Source organism: Carcharodon carcharias, chromosome 1 (genome assembly GCF_017639515.1).
Source record: "Carcharodon carcharias isolate sCarCar2 chromosome 1, sCarCar2.pri, whole genome shotgun sequence".
Taxonomy (NCBI): Eukaryota; Metazoa; Chordata; class Chondrichthyes; order Lamniformes; family Lamnidae; genus Carcharodon; species Carcharodon carcharias.
In genome coordinates, this window is record NC_054467.1 from 105,237,217 (window position 1) to 105,251,326 (window position 14,110).

The window sequence follows — 14,110 nt, forward strand, 5'->3', positions numbered from 1 at the left end:
GTTGCTACTGTTTATCGGTAGTGGAGAGAGTGAATGTTTGTGGATGGCGTGCCAAGCAGATGGGCTGCTTTGTCCTGGATGGTGTCAAGCTTCCTGAGTGTTGTGGGAGCTGCACTCACCCAAGCAAATGGAGAGTATTCCATCACGCTCCTGACTTGTGCACGGGGGATGATGGACAGGCCCTGGGGAGTCAGGAGGTGAGTTAATCACTGCAGGATTTCTAGCCTCTGATCTGTTCTTGTAGCCACAGTATTAACATGGCTAGTCCAGTTCAGTTTCTCGTCAATGGTAACCAAGAATGTCAATGGTGGGGGATTCAGTGATGGTAATGCCATTGAATGTCAAGGGGCAATGGTTATATTCTCTCTTGTTGGAGATGATCGTTGCCTGGCCCTTGTGTGGTACGAATTTTACTTGCCACTTGTCAGCTCAAGCCTGGCTATTGTTCAGGTCTTGCTGCTTTTGGACATGGATTGCTTCAGTATCTGAGGAGTTGCGAATGGTGCTGAACATTGTGCAATCATCCATGAACATCCCCACTTCTGACCTTATGATGGAAGGAAGGTCATTGATGAAGCAGTTGAAGATGGTTGTGCTAGGTCACTACTCTGAGGAACTCCTGAAGTGATGTCTTGGAGCTGAGATGATTGACCTCCAATAACCACAACCATCTTGCTTTGTGTTAGGTATGACTCCAACCAGCAGAAAGTTTTCCCCCTGTATCCCATGACTCTAGTTTTGCAAGGGCTCCTTGATGCCACACTCGATCAAATGGTACCTTGATGTCAAGGGCAGTTACTCCCACCTCACCTCTGGAGTTCAGCTCTTTCATCCATGTTTGAACCAAGGCTGTAATGAGGTCAGGAGCTGTGTCACCCTGGCAGAACCCAAACTGGGCATCAGTGAGCAGGTTATTTCTATGCAAGTGCAGTTTGACAGCACTGTTGATGACCCCTTCCATCACTTTGCTGATGGTAGAGAGTAGACTGATGGGGCAGTTGGCCGGGTTGGATTTGTTCTGCTTTTTGTGTATACAACGTAGCTGGGCAATTTTCCACATTGCTCGATAGATGCCAGTGTTGTAGCTGTACTGGAACAGCTTGGCTAAGGGAGCGGCAAGTTCTGGAGCACACGCCTTCAGTACTATTGCCGGAACATTGTCAGGGCCCATTGCCTTTGCAGTATCCAGTGCCTTCAGCCGTTTCTTGATATCACGTGGAGTGAATTGAATTGGCTGAAGACTGGCATCTGTGATCTTACAATCTCAGAATTATAACGGTGTGGAAGGAAGCCATTCGGACCATTGTGTCTGCACGACTCTCCAAATGAGCATTATGACTTAGTGCCATTCTCTTGCCTTTTCCCTGTACCCCTGCACATCGTTTCTATTCAGATAATCATCTATTGCCCTTTTGAATGCCTCAATTGAACCTGCCTCCACGACACTTCCAGGCAGTGCATTCCAGAGTTAAACCATTCACTGTGTGAAAAAGTTTTTTCTTACATCACATTTGCTTCTTTTGCAAATTACTTTAAATCTGTGCCCTCTCATTCTTGTTCCTTTTACAACCATGAACAGTTTCTCCCTATCTACTCTATCCAGCCCCCTCATGATTTTGAACACCTCCATCAAATCTCATTTTAGTCTTTTTCTCTCCAAGGAGAACAGCCCCAACCTCTTCAATCCATCTTCATAACTGAAGTTTTTCATCCCTGGAACCGTTCTTGTAAAGCTCTTCTGCACTCTCTCCAATGCGTTCTCATCCTTCCTATAATGTGGTGCCCAGAATTGTACACACTACTTCAGCTGAGATCTACCCAGTGTCTTATGTAAGTTCATCATAACCTCCTTGCTCCTGTACCCTATGCCATTATTGATAAAGCCCGTGTTCTTCCTACCAAAATGCATCGCTTCACTTCATCTGCCACCTATCAATTCACTCCACCAACTTGCTTATGTCCTTTTGAAGTTCTACACTGTCCTCCTCACAATGCTTCCAAGTTTTGCAACATCTACAAACTTTCAAATTGTCCCCTGCATACCAAGATCTAGATCATTAATATGTATCAGGAAAAGCAAGGGTCCCAATACCAACCCCTGGGGAACTCCACTACAAACCTTCCTCCAGCCTGAAAAATATCCATTAACCATTACCCTCTTTCTTATTACTCAGCCAATTTTGTATCCACGTTGCCACTGTCTCTTTTATTCCATGAGCTATAACTTTTCTCACAAGTCTGTTGTGTGGCACTGTATCTAATGCCTTTTGAAAGTCCATGTCCACCACATCAACAGCAGTATCCTCATCAACCTTTCCTGTTGCCTCTTCAAAAAAGCTCCAGCAAGTTAGGTAGACATGATTTCCCCTTTAGAAATCCATGCTGGCTGTTCCTAATCAGCCCACATTTTTCCATGTGACTACTAATTCTATCCCAAATAATTGTTTCTAGAAGCTTCCCCACTACGAAAGTTAAACTGACTGGTCTGTAATTGCTGGACTTATCCTTTCAACCTATTTTGAACAAGGATGTAATGTTTGCAACTCTCCAGTCCTATGGCACCTCCCCTGAGTCTAGAGAAGACTGAAAAATTATGGCTAATGCCCCTGCAATTTCCACTCTTTCTTCCTTTAATATCCTTGGATGCATCTCATCAGGACCCGGTGCCTTGTCAACTTTAAGTACCTTAAGTGATGCTGGGGACCTCCCGAGGAGGCCGAGATTGATCATCCACTCGGCACTTCTGGCTAAAGATTGTTGCAAATGCTTCAGCCTTATGTTTTGCACTGATGTGCTGGGCTCCTTCATCATTGAGGATGGGGATATTTGTAGAGCTTCGTCCTCCAGTGAGTTGTTTAATTGTCCACTACCATTTACGACTGGATGTGGCAGGACTGCAGAGCTTAGATCTGATTTGTTGGTTGTGGAATCACTTAGCTCTGTCTATCACTTGCTGCTTATGCTTTTTGGAACGCAAGTAGTCATGTGTTATAGCTTCACCAGGTTGACCCTTCATTTTTAGGTATGCCTGGTGCTGCTCCTGGCATGCTTTCCTGCACTCCTCATTGAACCAGTGTTGTTCCCTGGCTTGACGGTAATGGTAGAGTGGGGATATGCTGGGCCATGAGGTTACAGATTGTGTTTGAGTACAATTCTGATGGCCCAAAGTGCCTCATTATTGCCCAATCTCAGGTTGCTAGATCCGTTTGAAATTGATCCCATTTAGCACGTTGGTAGTGCAACACAAAACGATGGAGGGTATCCTCAGTGTGAAGATGGGACTTCGTCTCCACAAGGACTGTGCAGTGGTCACTCCTACCGATACTGTCATGGACAGATGTATCTGATTGGTGAGATTGGTGAGCAGGCAGATTGGTGAGGATGAGGTCATGTTTGGTTCCCTCACCACCTGCCGCAGGTTCAGTCTAGCAGCTATACCCTTTAGAACTCAGCCAGCTGGGTCTGTGGTGGTGCTCCTGAGCCACTCTTGGTGATGGACATTGAAGTCCCCCACCCAAAGTACATTCTGCGCCCTTGCCACCCTCAGTGCTTCCTCCAAGCGTGTTCAACATGGAGGAGCACTGATTCATCAGCTGAGCCGGGGAGGTGGTATGTGGTAATCAGCAGGAGGTTTCCTTGCCCATGTTTGGCCTGATCCATGAGACTTCAGCAGGTCCAGAGTCAATGTTGAGGACTCCCAGGTAACTCCCTCCTGACTGTATACCACTGTACTGCCACTTCTGCTGGGTCTGTCCTGCTGGTGGATCAGGAGATACCCAGGGATGGTGATAGTGGTGTCACGGACATTGTCTGTAACGTATGATTCCGTGAGGATGACTATGTCAGGCTGTTGCTTGACCGGTCTGTGAGGCAGCTCTCCCAATTTTGGCACTAGCCAAAATGTTAGTAAGGAGGACTTTGCAAGGTCAACAGGGCTGAGTTTGCCGTTGTCGTTTCTGGTGCCTAGGTTCCTAGGTTGATGCCAGATGTTCCGTCCAGTTTCCATTCCCTTTTTATTGGTGTTTTAGCAATTTGATACAACTGAGTGGCTTGCTGGGCCATTTCAGAGGGAATTTAAGGATCAGCAACGTTACTGCACATCTGGAGCCACCTGTAAGTCAGGCTGGATAAGGATGGCAGATTTCCTTCCCCTAAGGGACAACAATCGACAATGGTTTCACTAGATCATTAGATTCCAGATTTTTATTGAATTCAAATTCCACCATCTGCCGATTTGAGGTTTGAACCCCAGTCCCCAGAGCATTACCAGTCCTGTGACAATACCACCACACCAATGCCTCCCCGCAATGTGATGGAATACTCTCCACTTGCCTGGATGAGTGCAGCTCCAACAACACTCAAGAAGTTCAACACCATCTAGGACAAAGCAGCCCGCTTAATTGGCACCCCATCCGTAAACATTCACTCCCACCACCACCAATGAACAGTGACAACAGTGTGTACCATCTACAACATGCACTGCAGCAACTCACCAAGGCTTCTTCAATAGCACCTTCAAAATCCACGACCTCTACTAGCATTGGTAATGTGTTTCTGTATAACCACCGACTCTGCAAATTAAATAAGGTAATAGTGAAGAAAGTGATTTGCACTTATATTATAAAAACACAAATGCTTTCTCGAACCTTTGTTAAGTAGTCCTCACCACTAAGGATGCAAAGTTGAATTACTGTTAATAAATATATATGAGGTCAATCACAATTTCATAACATGCTGGTGAGGGAGGTTTGCAAATAGTCAGATGCTTGTAAATTTACAGTTCCATGTGAATCTGCAAACTTTCTTCAATAAAAACCTCTACTTGTCATGAAATGAGTGCCTTTTTATCTCTAAATATTTTCAACACTGGAAGGACGCATCTTAAGTTTGAATGTTCTCAAAACCTTTAATATTCGTTAACAGATCATTTGTAGCATTGATACTAGTGAGTCGGGGATATTATTGAGTGTGACATCTGAAGTATGATGGTTAAAGTGTGACAGGAAGTAGTTGTGACACTTACAGAAAAATACAGGTTGTTGCAAGATCTTTTCACATATTGCCAAACTGGCATCCCTCTCTCTCCTCAGTGCAGCTGCTGCTAATAATGTTATCCAGCTGCTCTATACTAGGCAGGAACTTCTGTTCTTCTAGGGGTTCCCTTCTGCAATGCACATTGGGCAGGATAAACACCATTAGGGAGAGAGATGGGTCCAGGTCTGGCCAGTTTTCAGTCAAAGGAGTAGGTTAGAAATGAGAGCAAGTATGAAAGAAAGAGGAACAGTAGCCCTGGGGGGAAAGGGGACCTGGTGTGAGGTGAGCTGATTATTGCCGGCAAATGCTGACATGGGGCTGTGCGTATTCATAAAACATTGATTGTTGGTGTGAAATCTCATAGTTGGCATGTATGTTTAAAAACATGTAGCTTACCAGACATTTTAATATAAACAGCACCTTAGAGACAGAAATGGAAGATGAGTGGGGGAGAGAGGGCAAGCAAGCAAGCAAGACAATCAGAAAAGCAGAGTTGGAGGCAAAGAAGGATGAGACAAACCGGAAAGGAGACGCAGGCCAAAAAGTGTTTCATAATTACTAGAGAGTTTGAGTAACCCAGGGCTGCTTATTTTAATATTAAATATATGAAATTGCCTGGCAACTGTACAGCACAAGTAAGTTCTGTGAACAGCAGAGCAAAGTCAGAGAAAAAATTTACAGTTTGGTCGTGTGGGAGGCAGAGAAAATGGGAGAGAGCTAAAACTGTTTGGAGAGCTCCAAGGGCAAGTTTAAAAAATCGTGACAAGCAAATACTGACATTAGATTTTTTCCATTGGACAGATTTATATAAAAGTAAAATTATGGCTGAAACACAATAGGTGGAATTCTCCCATACTTCCGCTGACAGGATCAATGGCTTTTGGGGGATGAGGGACGGGGGGAGCGAGAGAATTTGGCAGGAGCCCCAAAAATCGGTTTCACGCCAACTCGAATTTTCAGCAGGATTTTCTGATGCTGCTCGCACGGTGGATCGGGAATCCCACTGGAGGTGGGATCATTGCATCCCCCTAATGGGATGTGAATGAAGGCCAGACCAGAATCGCACTCCCACGCCAATTCCCCGTTATGCCAACAGGAAAACATGCTGGTCCAGAACATGTCTGGACAAGTGTGATGTGCAGGAGTCGGGACCTTCAAATCGCAAACATCCAAGGAACAGAAGATACTGGAGCCCTACAGCTACCGGACCTTGGAAGAACACGTGGCATCACATGATAAGTGGTTCCTCATGCTGATGGTTCTGCAGCGAAGCAGCTCTCAGAAAGTGAGAGGTCTCCATGCAATAACTTCAACTTTGCTGAGGCTTCGGATCTTCATGGACTTGGCTGATGCTTTGAACTTGCTTCGGAACTTCGAGGACTTTGCCATGGGCTGGTAAGGATGCAGCGAAGGGGTGGGGTGGGGGGTGTAGCGGGGAAGAGGAAGGTTTGGATGTAAGCAGAAGAGGAAGGTCTAGGTGTAAGCGGGAGAGGAAGATTTAGCTATGAATGGCAGAGGAAGGTCTTGGTGGGGGGTGGGGGGGGGGGGGACGCGGTAGTGAAGATGTGGGTGGGCGGTGGCAAAGGTGTGGGGGGTGTAAATGAGAAGGAGGCACGAAGGTGTCGGGGGGCTGAATATGGGAGAGGGGAAGAAGTTCAGAGGGGGGGGAGGTGTCCAGAGGGAAGGAGGGAGTGAGGGTGGAGAAAGGAGTAAGGGGGGAGGAAGGTGTAAGGTGGTGGTGGTGGTTGGGGGGGGGGGGGTGGCGGTGGCAGTGGACAACTGAAAGAGAACCCCAGCAGGCAACATTCAAAATGCACAGGACAGTGAGATGAGTGTGATAGATGAAGGCTCCATGTGCATGGGAGAGTGTTTGCATGAGGCTCCGAAAGGCCCTGCCAAAAACACACTTCTCCCTCCAGAATCACTCATGGTCCAGCTACATGCAGCTGGACTGTTAATGTTGGCGAGGGGGTGGCCGTGAGGTGGGGTGGAGGTCTCCCGAAGCCTATATAATGATGCTGAAATCATCAGTAGACATTATTTAGTGAGAGTGAATATATTTGTAGCTAACACAGTGACAGTGTTCTCAAGTGAAACCACTTGAGATCAAAATTTCTTGATTTTATGTTGCCTACCACTTCTTCTAGGTGCTGCCCTGACATCTGCAGCAGGGATGGAGACAGCCTGTGGAGTTGTTTTCCCTGTTGTCTTTGATAACTTTGGCAGTCATGCTCTGGAAAGCCAAGGCCTGAAGGGCCCAGGCTTACTTTGGCTGTCATCCTCTGGGGGACAGAGGATGAAGTTGAATGGGTCACAGACAAAGGGGATTTGGAGGGAGCAGCCATCTTTTGAGTGTCCTGAGTGGATGGCCCAGGGTTGTCCAGTTTCTGATCTTCCTCCCTTTGAGTGCCTGACTCCTTGAGGGGAAGGGGCACCTGGAGCGATGTCGAGGTGCCCCATTCCCCTCTTGCATTGCCAATGCATGAACTTACCCATGGCAACAGCAATGGAGTGCAGATTTGTACGCATCTCCGGCAGAAACTGGGCATTCTGCTGAACGAGGGGCTCCATGGCATTTGCCAACCTCCCTATGGAGACCTCCATGCACGCAGATGTGGGCACCACCACTTCATCAGAGAGCAGGTGGACGGACTCCACCGACTCGCGTGCCACTCTGTTGAGGCCTTCCAACAGTTCTGTATGATGTATCCCCGCCTCTTGTTGACACCCCACCATGAGTTGGAAGGCCAAATCCAGAGGTGCACATCTGACTCGGATCTCACAGATGCCTCTTCCCCAACAGTCCTCCGAGAGCTGGGGAGCTTGGCTGAAGCTGCCTCCTCCTGCTGCAAGCACATGTCTGTGCAGTGACCACTACATTGAGACTCTTCCTAAACTAGCACAAATACCCAACCGTGGTGTGTGTTCCTGAACTGGTGGAGGGTGCAAGTGACTGCTGTGATGCCTCTACAGTGTGGAGCTCCCTCCTGGCTCATGTCTGGGCTGGGGCTGGTGCTGACGCTTGATAGGGAGTCCTCCTCCTCCTCTGGCCTTGGTCTCTTCCTGGAGGCACCTGTAAGTGGGATAGAAAAGTGCAAGTGACAGCATCAGCTGCCTCCAACATGAAGGCATATTCGACTCTCAGGTTTGAATGGATGAATCCTTACCAGATGGATACCTTAGGCTGAGTTCCCCATCATCAATGGCTCTGTCCTGCTCCATTCCTGCGAGCTCAGATGCCCTCTCCTCGAATTCCATCAGAGACCTGAAAAATGGTTGTGCCCCCCTTCCATCTTCTCATGATCTCTGCGATTGTGACGGAGTTTCTCCTGCTCAAAGAAGAGAATGTGTTTGAGAGGAGTTGTATGTTGCATGGATTGGAGCAGTGGAGTTTGGTTCCTTTATCATATCCTACCTCGTAAGTTAGCCCACTTTTGTGACAGGTCATCACTGGGTTGTGGACCAGCTTCCTCCAGAGTACTGAGCAAATCCACATTCGAGGGGAAGGCTCAGACAGGTATGTGATTTGCGGAGGTTGCTGTTTCCTTCTGCGCCTCAGCCGGTTCCGCTCTTCCTTCCCCACCCAGACCCCGACCACCCCAAATCCATGCAATGTTCCATGTATGCTGAAGGTTGAGAGAGGCACAGTAGGCACCCCAATGCAATGTGGATGCACTGAAGTGAGACTGTGAGGCAGGCCATGCTGTCACCACTGGGCCTTGGACCCCGACATATTGGAGTCTTTGTTGCTTATGTGACCACCTGATGAGACTTGCCCTTGCAGAGCAAGTAAGATCATTCATCTTCTTCCAGCACTCTGTTGCCAACCTCTTGTGCACCCCATGGGCATTAATGGCTTGGCCATCTGCAGCCATGCAGCATTGGCACTCCTGCTTGGCCTCCTCCTCCCATTAAGCAGGTACAGCACATTCCTGTGCACCTTGACATGGTCCAGGAGGCACGCAGGGAGGCATCAGTAAATTTCGGAGCTGGGCTGGCGGATGACCTTGTAGACACTTCTCTGTTTTTGGACTGACACTGTGGATGTCCAGCCACCTTTTAAATAGGCGCTCAGATATGACAGCAGGACGGGCGCCATCAAGCCCGCCCCACCACAGAAGACAGTGCGAAACCCCCGGATGTATAATTAATTATGCCAGAGCCAGAAGATATGGCATGGTTTCCAACAGATCCATTTTTTTCCAGTAGGAGAAAGGGGAAGGATGTGATTCACATGGGAACAAAACCTGAACTTAGTAGGGTCATTTCAACTCAGTGCTGAGTTTAAACAGGCCTCACTTTGGTTGTTGCAAGGGCCTTAATCTGCAGTTTGGAGGCCACAAATTAATGAGGTAGATGTAAACTCTCTTGAAGGATAGATAAAGCCTGTATGTCTGTCAGGATTTGAAGTGTTTTAAATGCCCCACTCTTTAAAATGAGAAGCTTTGTTTTACATCTCCCCATGGCTCCTGAGATCTGCCCTTTTGGATACTAGGTGAGTGACTATGGAGGTAGCCTGCTGGATATGAGGGGCTATGGAGGGTGGGGGTGAGGGCTAAAGGGTTACCAATTTCTAAAACAAATCGGAGGAAGTCCCAGAGAATTGAGGCAGGCCTTCTCACCAGTGCACCTCGGCATTTGCATGCCCCTCTGGCTACCCAAGCTCTGCTTACAGGGTCGGTGGGCATATACACAACATTTAACACTACAGGTATTTTATATGTGCATTGCATAAGTGTTTTTGCCAATAAGCACCTTTAACTAGGATTACTTTTACAAGTACCATTTCTGTACTTATGGCCAATGTATTCACTATCAAATGGGTGAAGGATTTATCCATTCTCTCCTCAAGGATATAAACCAAAATAATACCCAATAGCCCCGTCATATTGGTCCACATTGTCTTCTGAACCTCTAACAAAGCTGTAAATGTTTGGAAAATGAAAGAAGTGATATTTATGCCTATAACTTGCAAGCCCATTTAAGCATTTTCAAAAATATCTTTTCAGAGTGATACAACAGCAAAATAGATTACTTTTTAAGCCAAAATGAGTGATGGTCACTTCCAATAGGTGACATTTGGAACAGTTGGTGTCAGTGTCATGAGAACATTTGGTATCATTATTATCTGAGTACAGTCTTTCAAGGAGAGAAAGGATAATTACAAATGATAGCCTTGAAATGAAGGTCACATGAAACTAGGAAGATATATGGATTTGAAAAGTAAATGTGTTGTGTAAGTGATATGGCTTAACTTGTAATTCACTGTGGTTAATATATTATGGTTTTAAATATTTCAGTTCCTGGGGAAACAATTTGCCACAGTTGATGATGAAGTGGAAAAGCAAAATAACAAATTGGAACAGAAAATACTTAATTCTTCAGTGCAAATTGGATACATCATTAATTAACAAGTAATCTCAACTGTATCATTTTATCACTGTTTATATGTGATTATGATTTCCCTTACAAATATTAGTATCTACTTTGGCTTTAGTTTATACTTAAGCAGCATTTTTTACAAATATATACCAAAAAGTGTAAAAATATTTGTGTTCTTTCAAGGATTGTCAAATACTGTGTCAAGTAATTATGTGAACAAAACACACAATTGAATCCAATAAATGGGCAAGTTCTTAGATATGTTGCCTAAACTGTGCTTGCTGATTTTCTGATTATGTATAGTATGTAATTTAAGTAACACTTTGATCTACTAAAAGGGCAAAATGATCACATTTTATTACTAAATCAAAAAAAGTTGGAGCCTTTATTATCTGCCAGAATAGGACAAAATATGTCTTAGATGTCAGTTATTATTTCCAATCTCTTGACCCTGACATAAATCAACCTCACAATTCAGAACTGTCTTGTTTTACTGAAAGTGTCAGACCAAAATTTTGAGTTTAAATTATTTACCAATTTTCATTGTCCATCAGGGGTCTCTGTCCATTGTGACAGATAACTTACTTAACATCATATTTGCACAATCTAACTGACCAATTAATTGAAACCGGGTATTCGCGTTAACTGGAACAGAACTTACTTTCTTTAGTTGTTTTTCATGCATTTACTATAAATACTGATAACTGTAGCCTATAGAAATTATTGGTTAGACTACAGTTAGGATACTGTATTCGGTTTGGCATGGCCTACTTTAGGAAGGATGTCAAGGCCATGGAAGTTCACCAGGATAATTCCAGGAACAGGACGCTTTAGTTTTGAGGAAAGAATAGAGAAATCATGGCTCCTTTCATTAGACCAAAGAGAGCTGTATGGTGATCAAAACTATTCCTATATTTGATAAGGTAAATAGGGACAACCTATTCCACTGATTGAGAAATTAATAACTAGAGGGTATAAATTTAAATCCTTTCCAAAATAAACTAAATTAGGTAAATATTCTTTTTAAGTTTATTAGGACATACAATGCCAGTGATGGAAGTGAAACTGTTTTCTAAAGGGAGCTGGATAACTATGGGGAAAGCACAGAAGATTGAGACCAAGGGCAGAATTTTCCCTTCATGAAACTAAATGTGGTGGTGGGAGGTTTCAGCAGTGCCTGCTACGCCGTAAGGAAAGGTGGGATTCTGCACTCAGAGGGTCATTAATTATGCAGAGGCCTGTTTCGCTCCGAATCACCTGGAGGGTCGGGAGCTGATTCGTCCGCTTGCCGTCAGCTGGTGGGTTCGAAGGTCTGGGCGCCATATTTAAAGGCCAGCCCAATGCACAATCTCGCTCTCTCCAGCCCACTAGAGATGTCTGGCAGCCAGAAGAGGAAGGCCAAGAGCCTGGGAAAGAAAGCAGCACCCCACTTCATGCTCCAGGCCTTGATCAGAGGAGTGCAGGTGCACAGGAAAGTCCTCTATCCCAGGGATCGCTGCAGGAAGCACAGCAACCTCAACTCTCCGACCTGGGAGGCCATCGCGGAGCTGGTCAGCACAGCTGGCAACCGCACCCAAACTGCCACCTAATGCAGGAAAAGGATGAATGATCTCATGTGCTCCGCCAGGGTAAGTCATCCTTCAACACCATCCAGTATAAAACTCTCATCAAGGCATCATGCACTCAAATGGCTACTCTACAGGGAACTCACACAACCATTAGCGGGGGACACAAATCAACACTCATTCTCTCACCAAGACGTTCACTTCACCACCATCCCATCTATCATGTTGCTCATACTCCATCCTCTGGCCCTTCTGGAGTAGGCTTACCACACACAGAGGACATGCATCTCATCCAACCTCTGTTCCATCCCTTCTCATCACATGCCTTTCTTTCTTCTTCAAACAGGCCAAGCTGGTGCACATCAGGCTCAATAGATCGCAGACCAGGGCAGGGATATCCGACGTCCTCACCCTCACTGAGTTCGAGGAGGCTGCAGCTGAGCTGTCTGGGGAGGACAGGGATCGCTCCTGTGGGGAAGGGGAGATCAGCCTCTCCCACAACCCAGTACGGATCACAGCTCCATCACTTCATCAAATCCTGACAATCACAGTGAGTCACGCACAGTCTTATCTAGCTCATGCTCTTTAGCTGAAGCTCTATTTTCTACGCATCAGCAGATCAAGACCCCCAAGCCAGCCCAGACCAGTGCAAGTCCACAGAGTATGCACCCTCCATCAGCTCAGAAACACACACGGTGGGTCTCAGCTGCAGATTAGACTTCGGCTCACGTTCTGGGCTACACCTCACTGACAGGTCCCTGCAGCAGTCAGAGGCAGGGACATACCAGGTCTCCGGCACTCAGAGGACTGCTGGAGACCAGCCACCTCCTTGGTCCAAGTCAGATGACGAGCCTCTGGAAGCAGCAACCAAATCTATGCTGGAGATGTAACGACAGGCGGCAGAACATCAGGCAGAGATTCAACAGCCACTCAGCAGACTAGAGCAAATGATGGTGGAGTCCGTCTGCGTTCTGTCTGATATCACGGCTCTAACATGCGAGCACCTTGGTCACTATAGGAAGGCTGGCAACCACCATGGAGACCTTGGTCCAGCAGATCTTGCCAGATTTGTGCTCAGCCCTGCACTCCATGGTCACACACCCCGGTGGGCACCATCAGGATGTAGGCAACAAGGAGGCACCTTGACCTCCCTCCGGGTGCACCATCTCCTGTAGGAGTCAGGCTGGGGCCACGAACACCCACAGGGAGGATGAGCATCAGCCGTACACCCCAGGGGCCCCCTCGCAGGGCATGCAGCTGCTCACAGCCCCCTCTGCCTGTGACCCCATCCACTCCAGCTGCTCAGGCTGCCGAGGGCGCTTCTGGCCCTTATTAGGGGCTACCAGAGGGCGTCCGCCAAGATCATCACAGACATCAGGGCGTAGCAGTCAGCAGGCTGGCTCCACCTGTGCTGCGGATGTCAGAGCTGTACTCAGGTAGAGTTAGGGAAGCTACAAAAAATTGATGTCACTTTTGGGTCACGTATGCTAGACATGTAACTAAATTGCACTTTTGTTAATATATTTGATGGCTATGCGAATGTTCCTGTCAACTGAAGGTGTCGTGATTTTGTACTTTGGAATCCTCTTATTTCCATGTTTAGCCTTCCTCCCACTCAGTGTCCCATTGTGAGATTCACGTTCCTGTGTTGTCAACCTCGGTTGAACTAGTCTCCACATCCTTGTGAGATGTCAGGGATGTGTGTTTAAATCTTTATTGTAAGTGTGTGGTATAAGTGTTTCTAACCTTTCTTCCTCAAAGAACACCATTGAGTGAGGGCAGCTTATCAGCATTGATGTTCTAGCGGCCTTTGTGTCTCCTCAGTGGTGGTGGCAGAAGAAAAGCCATGCACGGGAGGAGGAGATCCCTCAGCTTGTCCACATCTCAGTCCCAGCAGTGTTTGCATCATTAGTAGTAACAAAGGCTTCATGTCTTCTCTTGCATCGTTCTTGTTCCTAAGTGGGCTCTCCACTCTCAGAGTGAGCTCACTCACAGGGCGCCATGGACCAAAACAAAGATCATGGCCTGGAGATTCACGAGGCCAGAACATGCAAGTGTGAATGTGGGATTGGTTCTCGCTGCAACGGGGTGGACATCCCCTCAGTTGAATGTAAATGGTATTGAGGGCC

At 46.7% G+C, this 14,110-nt stretch overlaps 1 protein-coding gene across 1 annotated transcript in view; it reads left to right on the forward strand.

Annotated features, from left to right (window-relative positions):
* The window catches only part of zgc:158260 (uncharacterized protein LOC571389 homolog), a 49,875-nt gene extending 39,182 nt beyond the window's left edge, over positions 1-10,693 (forward strand). The window contains exon 8 of the mRNA XM_041193057.1: positions 10,335-10,693. Within this exon, the coding sequence (XP_041048991.1) occupies positions 10,335-10,445 (111 nt within the window). The 3' untranslated portion in view covers positions 10,446-10,693. The remainder of the gene's footprint in view (positions 1-10,334) is intronic.
* Positions 10,694-14,110: the final 3,417 nt, after the last annotated feature.